Source organism: Myotis myotis, unplaced genomic scaffold (assembly GCF_014108235.1).
Source record: "Myotis myotis isolate mMyoMyo1 unplaced genomic scaffold, mMyoMyo1.p scaffold_m19_p_12, whole genome shotgun sequence".
NCBI classification, from domain to species: domain Eukaryota; kingdom Metazoa; phylum Chordata; class Mammalia; order Chiroptera; family Vespertilionidae; genus Myotis; species Myotis myotis.
In genome coordinates this window covers 65,382,442-65,397,291 of record NW_023416316.1, presented here as the reverse complement: position 1 = coordinate 65,397,291, position 14,850 = coordinate 65,382,442, and the positions used below count along the sequence as shown (strand labels likewise).

Here is a 14,850-nt window from a genome sequence, read left to right as displayed (position 1 = left end):
ACAAAATATAGTCTTTTTGTCATATATATACTGTACATACAAAAAATATTTACGAAGTGCCTAATGTGTGCGGGCCTTGTTCTAATATCTGGGAATACAACAGATAACAAAAGATACAAAAATCTCTGTTCTCACAAATTTATATTCTACATGAGGAGACAGATAATTAAAAAGTAAATTTAGATGTCAGATAATAAGTAAAGTACTATGGGAAAAATAAGACCAGGGTTGTGGCTATTTTATCATTTTAAATAAAGTGGTCAGGAAACGTGTAATAGGATAGCACTAGCTGCTGTAACAGATAAACCCTGATGTCAGTGGCTTAACAAGAAAAGTTTATTGCACATGTAAAGTTCGGTTGATGGCAGAGTATGCTGGAGCATGTTTGTAGAATAATTTTGCTCTTCGGGGTCATGGGAACCCAGGCTGATGGAAAGCACCATCTTCAACATGTGATATCAAGGGTTCCTTGGGTATAGACTTTCATCCATCAAACAGGGTAAAAGGGAGGGTAGACAGTGATGGAAAAGGCCTAGAATAGGCCTATATCATACCCACACAGATACCAATTAGTGTATACTCAGTGTGTAACCCCGAGGGAAGGCAAGAGGCAAGGGGGCTGAATAGAGTAAGTAGTCTCTGACCTGACAGCCACAGCTCTATTCTATGGAATAGGAGCATGACTCTGGAGGACAGCAGGGTCTTTCCCACTGCAGGCTTTGCTGAGAACTTGACATTCAGTAAAGTCTTTAAGGAGGCAAGGGAGCAAATCTTGCCAGCACCTGTGTGAAACGTGTCAGGGACAGAATAAATAGCTAGTGCAAAGACGCCATGGCTGAAGTAGGATGGTGGGATGAGGGTAAGAGTCGTGGAAGGTGAGGTCCGAGAGGATGGGAGAGGCAGATTATGTTTGGCCTTGTACACCACTCCAGTGACATTTTCTTTTATCAGGAGTGAGTTAGGAAGTCATTGAAGGGTCTCCAGCTGAGATGTGTCAGAAGCTCCTTAAACTTTTGCAAGAATTTCTGTGGTTGCTGGGTTGTATATAGACTGTAGGGGACCCTAGGGCATTAGTAGGAGGACATTGAATAATTCCAGCTGAGAAATGATGGTGGCTTATTCCACAGGTATCACTGGAGATAGTGAGGAGAAATAATTTTCTAGATATATTTAAAGGCAGCTGATAGAATTTGCTGAAGGATTGGCTATGTGGTTGCAAGAAAGAGGAATCAGACTTTACACTTTTGGGCCTGAGAAGCTAGAAGAGTGGAGACTCTACTGGAATGAAAGTGTTGTTAGAAGATAGTAATAAAACTTGTTCTAATTTTGATGGGCTAGCTGTTTTCTAGAATCAAATTTTTTAACCTTTATTTAATAAAGTTCCCTTTAACCATTCTTATGCCAATTTCTAGTACAATTTAAAATAGTTTGATAAAACTTTCTACTAAACCAAAACACACATTCTCTTTTATGTATAAATTTTATTGTTAACAATTTTCTATCTAAATGTTTTTGAATTTTATTTTGCCATTCTATCTTTGATTCTCAAAATTTTTATTTTAAGGTTCTAGAGAAGGACAGACCCGTCTAATCAGAGATGGGGAGAGAGTCGAAGCCTATCAGTGGAGTGTTAGTGAAGGGAGGTGGATAAAAATTGGAGATGTTGTTGGCTCATCTGGTGCTAATCAGCAAACATCTGGAAAAGTTTTATATGAAGGGAAAGTATGTTGACTTCTTTCTAAATACCTTTATCTTAAAGTATTCAACAAATTAAAGGTTTTCGTTTCCCTTTCTCCATGCTGATACAATTTTCTCATGTTTTAACATTTAAAAATATATTTCTATGGGGAAATGATCTTTTCCTGTCTTGAATTGGGTTTTTTAAGAATCTCTTTCCATGTACGGAGGGCTGCATTTCACAGACAGACTCGGCATTATTTATCTTTTAGTAGTAACCATACATAAGCTGTCCCCAACCATTTTGGGTTAGGAGCTTCTGTGCCACCTTTCATCTAATGCTGCATGCCTATATTTAACTCGTAAAGGCAGAAGGGACCCTCAGGGCAGTGCTTACAATGCCGGAATGTTTTGGTGAGCCGGGCATGGTAACAGCTAATACTTTTGGCCTTGAGATCAGCCAACTGGAAACCCCTTTGGCCTCAGAATTAATGTCGTCATAATCTTTCCCTCACCTCCGTCCCTAGTGAAATGTTAATCTTGCAGCTCGCTCAAGTAGTTGCTATTATGATATGCCAAGTGAAGATTTTAACAATGCACTTTGGAGAAAGTTTAAGCACTATAATTATTAAAGTAAAGAACGCAGAAAATCTGTGTTATATATGACATTAATACATATGAACATACAAGTTAGTAATCATTTATCTCCTTTTTATATTCCTATTAAAGGAATTTGATTATGTTTTCTCAATTGATGTCAATGAAGGTGGACCATCCTATAAATTGCCATATAACATCAGTGATGATCCCTGGTTAACTGCATACAACTTCTTGCAGAAGAATGATTTGAATCCCATGTTTTTGGATCAAGTGGCAAAATTTATTATTGATAACACAAAAGGTCAAATGTTGGGACTTGGGAATACTAGTTTGTCAGATCCATTTACAGGTAAGTTAGGGTTTGTATTAAGTCTTAAAGTGCTTCTTTCCATCAGTGTTGGTTAACTTTCTTTTTCTAATGTGTTTAAATGACCATTATGATTAGCTGTTTAAATAGAAACCAAGATCCTGCAGTAGGTTTTTACTTCACATTCATATTTGCAAACCTCAAATTATATAGTAATTCTGTATCTGTAAAAATGATTATAAATTGTCCTGTTACAAAAATATAGCCACACTGTAAACTAATAATTTTAAGAAACTTTAATTTAGTCATTTGACATAAAAAGAAAATTCTATGTTCCTTTGTATAGTTAACTTTTTAAAAAATATATATTTTGTGATGAAATTTACCAGTTTCCACATGAGGCTGAATTGGTTAGTTGTGCATCACATCTAAGACTGGACTGTGAGTATTTAGATTTTATAAGTGATTTATATTCTACATGTTCATTTTAAGTCAGTTGTTTATAACAGCATAGTATCTAAAATTTTGCAAATGGGATTAGGTTCTCATGCCAGTCCATAAATTATAATGCTAGTAGTATTAGTCTGAATTCTGGGTCCCAGGAACCAAAGCCATCATATAGGATGAAATAAAACCCTTCCTCTTTTCTTAGGTATAGAGCGAGCTCTAAATAATATTTTGAAATTGGTACTGAATTGTTACTGTTTAGCTGTGGTCCGTTTGACTCCATTTTTCATATGCTACTACTGTTTTTGTTTTATACGGAAGGGTCTCATGCCTTCTTCCTGTCTCAAGTCCTTATATAGATCTGTCCTTTTTTCTTCTTTCCTGATGGACACTCCTTGTCCCCAAATTATCTCCTCTTTTCAAAATTCCATCATCAGTTCACATAATAAAGCTAATTTCATCTGCATGTTGACTTGAGCAGGATGATCAGTCTGACTCACTACTGAACTATAAATCACGCAGCCTTCCCAAAAGCTGCACTTTACAAAAGAGTGGTGGGAGGTATTACCTGGACATTTCTGTTGGTGGAATTTCAGACTACAGTGCAAAAGAGGGAACACATGATCGCAGTATTGTGTAAGCTATTTGTGGGACTGAGGACAGATATTAACGCATCTGGTTCTATCTGGAAATCTGACACTATTTGGCATTTTTGCTCTTCTGAAGTTTAACTTTATAAGCATCTTTACATATATCTTTTTGTAGACACCTCTGATTATTTCCCTAGAGGTTCTAATAAAACATATGCACACTCACCATGCATTTGTAAAGGTATAAATGGAAGTCTGTTTTCTTTCTAGCACTCATCCCCTTTGTAATTCCTTTCTCCAGTAGGTTGTAAGCTTCAGTGGATACAAGCAATCATGTTCTCTGCTGGATCCCTACACTGAATGCACTGTTTGACACATGAATTAATGAATCCAGGGGTTTTCTAAAAGATTAACATTTGATGCCTGTGGTTCTGATAGCAAAAGCAGCAGCAGGAATTCTAGTGAATTTGTATAGGAACAGGAACTGATTGTATGTATATATTACTTGGGTCAGAGACTACCTGCAATTTCCTTTTTCTATTTGAATTCCTGGTCATTTCAATATTTAAATGTAAGGGCTAAGATATAATAAAGTATTAAAGTTAAGAAAACAAAGCTCGGAGATTCACTGACATTTTAGTTTCTTACTAGTCTTTTCAACTGTAACACTTTTGACTATAATTTGTTATTCTCCCATGTAACAGTCTTGTTCTGTTTTCCACCAAGCTTGGAGTCTTCTCATGTTTTCTTTGTTTGCATACACAGGTGGTGGTCGGTATGTTCCAGGCTCTTCATCTGGCTCTTCTAACGCAATGTCTGCAGCTGATCCTTTTACAGGTGAGATGCAGCTTTGCTTAATATACCTCCACTAAGTGCACTTTATATGATAGGGCTTTACACTTGGAGATGTTATTCAATAACTGACACTTCATTATCTGTATGTCGGATTTTGATGGATCTCCATTTCTTTAACTCTAAGTTTTGCTCATTCCTGGAGTACATTTGCGACTTTCCTCGTGACTTTTTAGTAGCATATTATTATAACTCATCATTTTATCCAGTGGTCCTTCTTGCCAGGAGAGTGATTAAGAGCATAGGTTTTAGAGCCAGACAGACCTTGGTTCAAAATTTGGCTCTACCACTTACTTGCTATGAGGAATTGGCAAGTTACTTACCTTGTCTGAGCCTATTTTTTTTATCTGTGAAATTAGATACTAGGGGAGCCCACCAACCAAGACACAGGATAAGTGCTATCACTGGCAAGATGCTACCGATCATGAGCAGAGAAGGAGCCATGTGAGTCCCTGATATTGGATGGAGCAATGCAGTCAAGAAGTCTGCCCAGGCATATTTGCCTTAGTGTGGAAGGAGACAGTTCACCAGCTACCCAGGATTAGTCTTCCTAACCTAAGTTACTAATTGCCTTCATGAAGCCCTAAAAGTGTTGGTTTGTGTCTTCAAAGTGACTATTGACCAAGGTACGCATGACTCAGCATCACCATTACTGGAAAAAATGGCCAGACTTGGACTTTAAGGCAGCTGAAGAAGTCTGTTTTCAGAATAGTATTTGATAATATTTTATGATGCTGTTGCTGAATCTTCATCAGAGTTCCTGGACAATATATCAAGCTTGGGAAGAGATTTATGGTATCTATTGGCCTTGCCAACATACAATCCCGTCTAAATCATAGATTGAATCAACACACAATTTGGCTTAGTGTCGTGAAGTTGTGAATTGCTCTCAGTGAGCTATCTTTCTCCTGTGAATGACCTGGTGGACCAGATGCAAATAGCTGCGCCCTGTGCATTGATAACTAGTATATTACAATAACCAACTGTTAAGCTAAATGTGATGGCGCAATGACTGTTAAGGAAGTCTTTGATGAGATGATGCAATTTCAAAAGGTACTAAGGATCTGAAGAGTAGATAAGGTGGTGACTTTCTCTGTCGGTATATTCAAGCCTAGTAATGCGCTGAAACTTAGAGAAGAGTTTCCAAATCTCATTGGCAGATGTTTTTTTGGAACCGAAAGAACATAACAAGCTTCAAACAATACCAGCAAAATCAAGAGAAGTCCATCATAACTGGAGCATGTCTCACTGTTGCACAATGTCAATATCTCAGAAGATGCAGTGATTATGGGGATATGCAAGATGGCCTATTCAATAAATGTCCAAGAGAGTTATGGAATTATTAGGGTTACTGAACTATTATAAAAAATAGATAACAGCACCCACCAAATTGAGATTATGAAAATTAAATCATATAATAAAATACATGTAAAGTATTCTAGATAGAAAAACATAAAAATATATTTAAGTCCTCAATGTATGTAGCTATTATTATTGTTGATGATGTTCCCCCAGTTTTACTAAAAGCACTGAGGCCAAAAGGCTTGTCCATCTTGCTTACAACTTAGGGTCCATCTTCATTCTTTATTCTTTTCCTTATTTACGTGGTTGTCAAATTTCTAATATTAATTAGAATCATCTAGGATGCTTGTTTAAATTACTTATCACAAGGTCTTACCCATAGATTTTGTCACACTAGATTAGTGAAGAGGTTAAAAATACTCATGCCCTGATCCCTCATCCATGGATTCTGATGAAATTAAATGGCCTTGGGTGTGGTTTGTTGTTAGGTTGTTGTGAAAGCTCACTATAGGTTTCTAGAGTGAAACCCTGGGAATCTGCATGTTGAACAGGTGACTATTTCTAAATGTCAGACAACCATATTTAGAAAAGTGTGTGCTTACACTCTGCCTCTGAATGCAAGTTATTCAGCCTTCCTGTAACAAAATATTACAAGTAGTAGTGGTATCTAATTGATATTTAAATGAGTGTATGTATATAAGATACTTAACATGTTAGCTGGCATATAGTAAAACCTCAATTCCTGTTATTTTTTCTTTATTTTAATTCTATTTACATTTTTAAATTTTTTTGTATTTTAGTTTTGCTTGCTTTTTCTGCATCTGTTACACTGGTTATACCAATCCTAGATATTAAGTCAGAGGCTAAAACAATACTCATCTTCCTTCTTTCCATAAAGGCTGGTCTAGGACTCTGAACTTCTCCAAATTTTGCTGATTCTCCCTATACTTGCTTTTCATATTTCTTTCTTTCCATTTTCAAAGAGACAGCCACAAATATAATCTAAAATATGAGACTGGGCTATTGTCATAGCATCCATAACTCTTACCGAGTCTCTTTTCTGCTTGTTGTATATGTCAGTAGAATAGTGTTAACATTTTATTATGGAAACCTTTTAATTTCTCCAATTCACTAATGCTTTTGTAATTCATTTAACTTCTGTAATTATCCCATACTAGTGGCCCGGGGCACGAAATTCATGCATGGGAGTGGGGTGGTGTCCCTCAGCCCGGCCTGCACCCTCCCCAATCTGGGACCCCTGTGGGGATGTCTGACTGCCGGTTTAGGCCTGATCAGTCCTAAACCGGCAGTTGGACATCCCTCTCACAACCCGGGACCGCTGGCTCCTAACCACTCACCTGCCTGCCTGCCTGATCACCCCTAACCACTCTGCCTGCCAGGCTGCTCACCCCCAACAGTCCCATTCCCCTCCCCACTCCCCTGCCGGCCTTCTCATCCCCAAATGCCCCCTCCCCCACTGGCCTGCTTGCCTGCAACTGCCCCACCCCCGCCGGCTTGCTCACCCCCAACTGTCTCCCCCCCCCCACCAGCCTGATCGCCCCCAACTGCCCCCCCCCCACCAGCCTGCTCATCCCTAACTGCCCCCCCATGTCAGCCTGCTTGCCCCCAACTGGCCCCCTTGCCAGCCTGCTTGTCCCCAACTGCTCCCCCACCAGCCTGATCACCCCCAACTGCCCTCCCTTCCTGACCCGATTGCCCCTAACCACCTCTGCCTCGGCCCTGCCGCCATGGCTTTGTCCAGAAGGTCTCGTGGTCTAATGAGCATATTACCCTTTTATTAGATAGATAATAAAAGCCTAATATGCTAAGTGCCCAGTTGACTAGTCATCCGTTCAACCAATCAAAGGGTAATATGCTAATGATATGCTAAGACCACTCAGCTGCTTGTTATGACATGCACTGACCACCAGGGGGCAGATGCTCTGACTGGTAGGTTAGCTTGCTGCTGGGGTCGGGCGATTGGGACTGAGTGAGATGGGTCTGACACGCCCTGGAGCCCTCCTGCGGTCCCTCCCTGGCCGGCCAACTTCCAGTGTCCCTCCCTGGCTCTGATTGTGCACCAATGGGGTCCCTCGGCCTGGCCTGCGCCCTCTCACAATCCGGGACCCCTTGGGAGATGGTGGAGAACTGGTTTCATCCCGATCCCGCAGGCCAGGCTGAGGGATCCCACTGGTGCACGAATTCGTGCACTGGGCCTCTAATAATGTATAAGACTTCTACTGTTTCTTTTATAACTTGAGGATTATTTTTCTGGTTAACATTTATTGACCAGTAACTAACTATATGCCAGGCACTGTTCTAAATATTTCTCTGTATTAAACTTACAGCCCATTTATTATATATAAAGATGCCATTTCAAAGTATGACTAAAAGTGAAAATAAGTTATTGTATATAAAGGGGGACAGTTTGAACTTTATAATTTGCAGTTACTTTTGCTTACTTGGTGTATTATTGCATTTTAGGTGCAGGCCGTTATGTGCCAGGGTCTGCAAGTATAGGAGCTACCATATCTGGAGTTGATCCATTTACAGGTATACACTTTTCATTTCCTTTTTTTTTTTTTTAAGATTTTTAAAGTTTATTGAAACTCTTATTTAATAAAAGATTGAGAAAATTGGCATATTTTTAATTGCTAGAGAACTTTCTATATAGTAAATCAAGACCAAACTTGTTGGCTTGGCTTTTAGAGTATTCTCAGAATTATCATTACTGCACATTAGAATCACCTGGGAGCCTTAGAAAAAGTACTTCAACCTCATCCCTAGAGCTGCTCACTTGGTCTAATATTGCTCTGGGCAATATTGTCCTTAGCAAGGGCAGTTTCATAATCTTCCAATGTGATTCTAATATACTTCTCTTCTGCGGCTGCTTTCCTTAGTACCCTTGCCAAATCCCAGTTTATTTCAATCTCTCCTTTGTTCATTCTTAATGTGTTAAAAATGTTATTCACTACATTACACATTGTTCTCATAAGGGGGCTCTGAAAAGAATTTGTTTTTATAATTTAGACCTAGAATTATAATATTTCATCTTCTCCTGCACAACTAATTTTTTTTTATTTTTATTCTTAGTATCTAGTAGTCAGTAAAATGCAGAACTAAGTTTGTGCTTTACCTCTTGCAAGTTTAACATATCTTGGCATATATTTTCTCCTACTTTATTTTATATGAGAACTAGGGGCCCAGTGCACAACATTTGTGCACTAGGGGGTGTGGGGGTCCCTCAGCCCAACCTGCACCCTCTCCAGTCTGGGAGCCCTCAGGGGAGCCCTCTCCAATCCGGGAGTTTCTGTCTGTCTTTGCAATCATATAAGCGAATTGTCTGAGACCCCCAACCCAGTTTGGTTTGTTGCTCATCTTTGAGCATTTCAATAAGTATTTTGTGCCTTATAAGCAATTAATTTTGTATGTTTATCTCATTATTTGTACTATCTACCTTCCCCCTTGTATTTCTAACATACTTAGATTAAAATGTTTTATTCATCTTTTTGAAAAATACCTTAACTTTACGTTGGAACAAAAATGTATAAATTAAGATTTGAAATGTTAATAAGATGTCTTAGAAATAAATTATGCTTTAGTTGAAGTAATTTTTTTCACTGTGTATGAATTTTCACCCTTTGTCATTTTTTTGTTTACCATCAGTTACTATAATACGTACAAACTTAAGAAGTAAAATCATATAAAGGACTAAAACCTTTGACTTTCAAGAACTGAAAACTTGGGGTGATCTATTAAAATGATGTAGAAAATGACAATGCCTACTACATCATTTGGAATAAACAATAAAAGACATGAGAAGAAAGAGATCAATGTACCTTAGAGTAGATGGGAATGGAGAATTTCATAATTATTTTGTATTCTTTGATCTTAAAAGTTTATTAAAAAATATGATTAGAAAATATGAAATAGAAAACCTTTTTTTATATTTAAGTTCCCATTCCAAAACCAAAATGTATTATATCACATATAAACAGTATATAAAATCTTAGAAATGTTTTTTTTTTTCCTGAGGTTGCTTGTTACTACATGCACTGAGTAGTTACATATCTAAATTGTGATAACAAAGTCATACAATTACAAAAGTGTCATTTTTGACCACTCCTTATGATTTTCAACATTTTCTATTCTGTAATAGGGAGTAGTGCCTACCAATCAGCTGCATCCAAAACGGTGAATATTTATTTCCCTAAAAAAGAGGCTGTCACTTTTGACCAAGCAAACCCTACACAAATATTGGGTAAGTATATTTTAATTGAATAGTTTTCTCATATATCCACAGACTCTTTTCCATGCTCTCAACGCCATTTCTCCTCCTAACATGAGCTGGGAACTGGTGCTTCCATGATAGAGACTTCTGTTGTGGTATTACACAACTGTGGACTACAAGTGCACAATCTGATTATGGACCCCTAATATTTTGTAAGACGCCTTATGCAAAAATAAGGTAAATGTTTTATGATGACTTTAATGAGAAGAAACCTAAAGGGGAAAAGAGTGAATCCCATCTCCTAAGTTCTTAATGTTAAAAAAAAAAGAATGAGTAAAGAACTAAAAAGATAAAAATCTTGGCTTTAAAAAAAATTAATAGCCCTTTGAAATAAGGCTGTTTAAACTTACATTAAAAGTGAAACTTCTCAGTTGACTTTGATTGCTTTTTCTGCTAATTTTTCTCAAAACAGAATGATGGGGTTTTTTGATGCCAGGGATGGGGGGGTGAACCAAGAACACTACCAGTTCTATTTGCCAAAGACTAATAGAGAATTATTTGAGGTAACATACATACTTGAATATAAGATGGGTTTTATTTTTGGTCAGAATTAACCTATCTTTATAAAATTACACTATCTTTATAAAAATCATTCATAAGTATTTTCTTAATTGCTTTATTTAGAACAATAAGTATATGTACATTTATGGAAAACGACATTTTTCAACTCATATACAACACATGCAAGAGATCTCTTTTTGCATTTATTAAATAAACTTTGTTTTCTATATTCTGATAGTGTTAAATTTTTCAGTGCCAAAAATAGTGAAACAGGTCCAAGTTTCCAGTTCTGATTGATAATTTGTAAATTTGGACAATTTATATTCTTAAAACTTTTGTGATGGGAATGTAGGCTTTTTTATGTTTTGAGATAAAGATTTTTTTGAGGGAACAGTGTTAGATGACTCAAAGTGGCACTAGTGACGACAAGGATACGGTATTGAAGATGCAGGTAAAGAGTTTAAAACAGATTGTTTCATGAAGTAATGAATATGGTGGGGAAAATTATTTCCATTAATTGTGTTTAAAATAATGTGATTTCAACAGTGAAGATGGAACGAGTCAATAAATTATTATAGACATTAAAGTTTTTGACTATTTCATTGATTAGTAGAAATTCATATAAGTTGGCTAAAAGTTGTAAACTTTCTCATTTAGAAAATAGAGGATTGACTCATATGTGGCTATATATGACATGATACTGCTTTTATTTATGATACTGCTTTGAAATCCATTCAGAATAATTATAAATATGATATACTTTCAAACTTATTCAAAGCAGAAAGCTTCAGAAGATCTTAGAAAATAATAGGTTAAAATAAAGATCACGGTAACCTTTTAGCTTAAAAAGACTCACAAGCCTTATCCTTATTTTATGGTCTTAGATAATTGCCATGAAAAGTCTTACTTCCCCATCGTGTATGGTAATGTACTTATTGAAAAACTTGACACTTATGTATTTTATATGGCTGGTTAGAGAATTTTGAAGGTTTGGTTTTGGGTTTTAGGTAAACTGAAGGAACTTAATGGAACTGCACCAGAAGAGAAGAAGTTAACTGAGAATGACCTGATACTTCTTGAGAAGATACTGTCTATAACATGTAATAGTTCTTTCGAAAAACCCACAGCCCAACAACTTCAGATTTTGTGGAAAGCTATTAACTGGCCTGAAGGTACAGAAACACTCTTTAAAATGTAGCTAGAAAGCAGGAAGTATGTCTTTTCATTTCTATCAAAATTATTGGTGTTTCGTTATAAAAATCTTCACAAAAAGGATTCACTACGCCACTTCAGTTCATTGTCTTGTTTTGCTTGCATGCGCTATGAGGATCTGAAGGTAATGTAATGATCCCATACATTTGTATTCCATTTCAGAGCATTTGTGGATCCCCTGCAAGCCATGCAAGAAACTATTTGTGACCTGTCAACTCTAGGCTACAAACATTTGATATAAGGGTTTTTTCTTTTTGAGTAAATCATACTTAATTTTTATTTCTAAAATTTTTTTTTTATTGAGGTAACATTTGTTGTTATAACAGTATATAAGGTTCAGGTGTACAACATTACAATTTGATATCTGCATACACTATACAGTGCTCACCACCAAAAATCTAGTTTCCATTTGTTACCAGACATTTAACTTTTAGTTCTAAAAACGTCCTCTCCCCTACTCTTTTGTGTGTATGTCTGTGTGTGTGCTATTGATTTATTGGAGGAAAAAAAGTATTTGTCCTACAAAATGTCCCGTATTGTGGATTTGGCTGATCATTTAATGAGTTGCTCTATCTCTATTGTCCTGCTAGACATAATTAGATTCTGATTCAATAGTTTTTTAAAGGTGAATACCCTTTCCAAATGATAATGCAAACTACCTTTATATCACAAGGCACATAATTTCTGGTTTCCTAAAGTTTAGTGATGCTTAAGATTTTTTAGTGCATTTGTTCAGATGGTGTCTACCCAGGCCCTTGAATATAAAGCTCTCCACCAACCTAAAAGCACCCTATATTAGCATTTGTCAATTAGAATTCTATAAAGAACATTCTCTCTTCAACTCTAGTCTTGTTATGGGATTTTTAAAAGCAAGGTCCCAATCCCATTCATTCCACAAGGATTTGAAAACTCACTGTGTGTCAGCTGTTTAAAAAGAATGCAACTCTGTTGGGTTATCAAAGCATATATGATCTTGTAGCAATATGTCCAGTCTTTATAAGTATGAAAATCAATTAACATAGTTTTAGAAATATATGCATTTGAAAGCAGGCACAGGATTTTTAACATTTTCTGCAATGAGCATGTGTTAATTTTGTAACAGAAAATAAAATCCTTAAAAATTGAGTAACAAATTTTCTGGATTTTCATAAATATTCATTAATTTTTCTTCTTAATAGATATCGTCTTTCCTGCGCTTGACATTCTTCGGTTGTCAGTTAAACATCCCAGTGTGAATGAGAACTTCTGTAATGAAAAGGAAGGGGCTCAATTCAGCAGTCATCTGATCAGTCTTCTGAACCCTAAAGGAAAACCAGCGAACCAGCTGCTTGCTCTGAGGACTTTTTGCAATTGTTTTGTTGGCCAGGCAGGACAAAAGCTCATGATGTCCCAGAGGGAAGCGCTGATATCCCATGCAGTAGAACTGAAATCAGGGAGCAATAAGAACATTCACATTGCTTTGGCTACCTTGACCCTGAACTATTCTGTTTGTTTTCATAAAGACCATAACATTGAAGGAAAAGCTCAATGCTTGTCAGTAATTAGCACAATCTTCGAAGTTGTACAAGACCTAGAAGCCATTTTTAGACTTCTTGTAGCTCTTGGGACACTGATCAGTGATGATTCAAATGCTATACAGTTAGCCAAGTCTTTAGGCGTTGATTCTCAAATAAAAAAGTATGCCTCAGTATCAGAACCAGCTAAAGTAAGTGAATGCTGTAAACTTATCCTAAATTTGCTGTAACGATGGGGAAGGGGACTGAGATTTTAAATTGATTAGTGGGGTTTTTCCCTCACATTTTACATGACTGATAACAGATCATTTAAAAAATGCTGTGGATTAAATAAAATTTCAGATCTTGTAATAAGGGGGTGGGGGGGAATGAAAGAGAAATAAAGTTTTTGCACTGATGAACTGTGAGATTTTCCTGCATAATGTGGGTAGGTTTTCAGGAGTTCTGAAACAAATTAAGAATGAGTTATAATCAATAACAACTACAGTGGCATAATTTGTGTATTTTAGCCACACAGGAGAAGATGAGCTTTTATTTAAATCTGTTTTTATTACTTATATATCCTTGGTTGGTAATTGTTGATGGTTGTCTTTTATTGAGTTTTTGCTCTACTCATTTTCATTGCTGGGTTCTTTCAACAGCACTGATATGAGGTCTTGTTTTAGGATAACTTCTCTAGAAATTTTAAAAACTAAAGTTTGTTGTCAATGATTCCATATATTGAAAATATGTAAAATAATGTATTCATTTAAGCCATTTAAATAGAAAGTGAATTTGTTTGATGGCTCATATTTAGATCAAGTAAGAGCAAATTACCAAGCTAACTCAAGTTAACTCAAGGTTTATGGTGTAGTTTCTTTTGCCATTCACTATTTGAGGTAACTTCATTATTTGTTCCAGTTTTGAAATTTGATTATTTTTGGTCATTTCCATTATTTCAAAGGGAATTTGTAATGCATTAAATTTTAGGCAACTGTACAAGCAAGAATACATCAAACTATCCTATTGGCAGGTCCAGAGTCTGTCCTATGAAATTAGTATTTTTGAACTCCCAACATCGTCCATGTGCTGTGCTAACCACTTCGATGGTTAATTCCTATAACCCCTTAAATGAATCCTGATGTTATCTCTGTATTTTCAGAAGTGATAGAAGAAAAATGCATACCATGTTCTACTTCCTAGTAGTGCGGGCGGGGGGGGGGGGGTGGTCACAAATTCGTGAACATCCTAGCAACTAACACAAAGAATGAGCCCTATTTTTATGCAGTTTATTATGTCTGTTGAGTCTGAGCCCCTCTGCCAGAGACTGGACCTCCTTGGATGCTGAGCATTAGAAAACATGATAAGTCTTGGGTATATAAGAGAAGCTTTATTGCAGTCCAAGTAGCCATTTCTACTAAGTAGCCATTAGAAAAAACAGTCGGGCCAAGCAGTCTTTGCTAATACAGTAGCAAACACAGGAGCCATACTAAGCGGCCGCTATACATACTGCAGCCCTACATAAAAGCCTCATACCAGCTGATCAGTAACACACTTTATACTAACTTAGACAAAGAG

General features: G+C 36.7%; 1 protein-coding gene across 5 annotated transcripts in view; it reads left to right on the top strand.

Annotated features, from left to right (window-relative positions):
• Nucleotides 1-13,691, top strand: part of PLAA (phospholipase A2 activating protein) — a 39,414-nt gene extending 25,723 nt beyond the window's left edge. For 3 of the 5 annotated variants that reach the window (XM_036331288.1, XM_036331291.1, XM_036331292.1), the window contains exons 8-14: nucleotides 1,565-1,722; nucleotides 2,407-2,626; nucleotides 4,387-4,458; nucleotides 8,260-8,328; nucleotides 9,935-10,036; nucleotides 11,575-11,739; nucleotides 12,958-13,691. In XM_036331288.1, the coding sequence (XP_036187181.1) occupies nucleotides 1,565-1,722; nucleotides 2,407-2,626; nucleotides 4,387-4,458; nucleotides 8,260-8,328; nucleotides 9,935-10,036; nucleotides 11,575-11,739; nucleotides 12,958-13,523 (1,352 nt within the window). In that variant the 3' untranslated portion in view covers nucleotides 13,524-13,691. The remainder of the gene's footprint in view (nucleotides 1-1,564; nucleotides 1,723-2,406; nucleotides 2,627-4,386; nucleotides 4,459-8,259; nucleotides 8,329-9,934; nucleotides 10,037-11,574; nucleotides 11,740-12,957) is intronic. The other 2 variants (XM_036331290.1, XM_036331289.1) reach the window with 2 other exon arrangements.
• The last annotated feature ends 1,159 nt before the right edge of the window (nucleotides 13,692-14,850 follow it).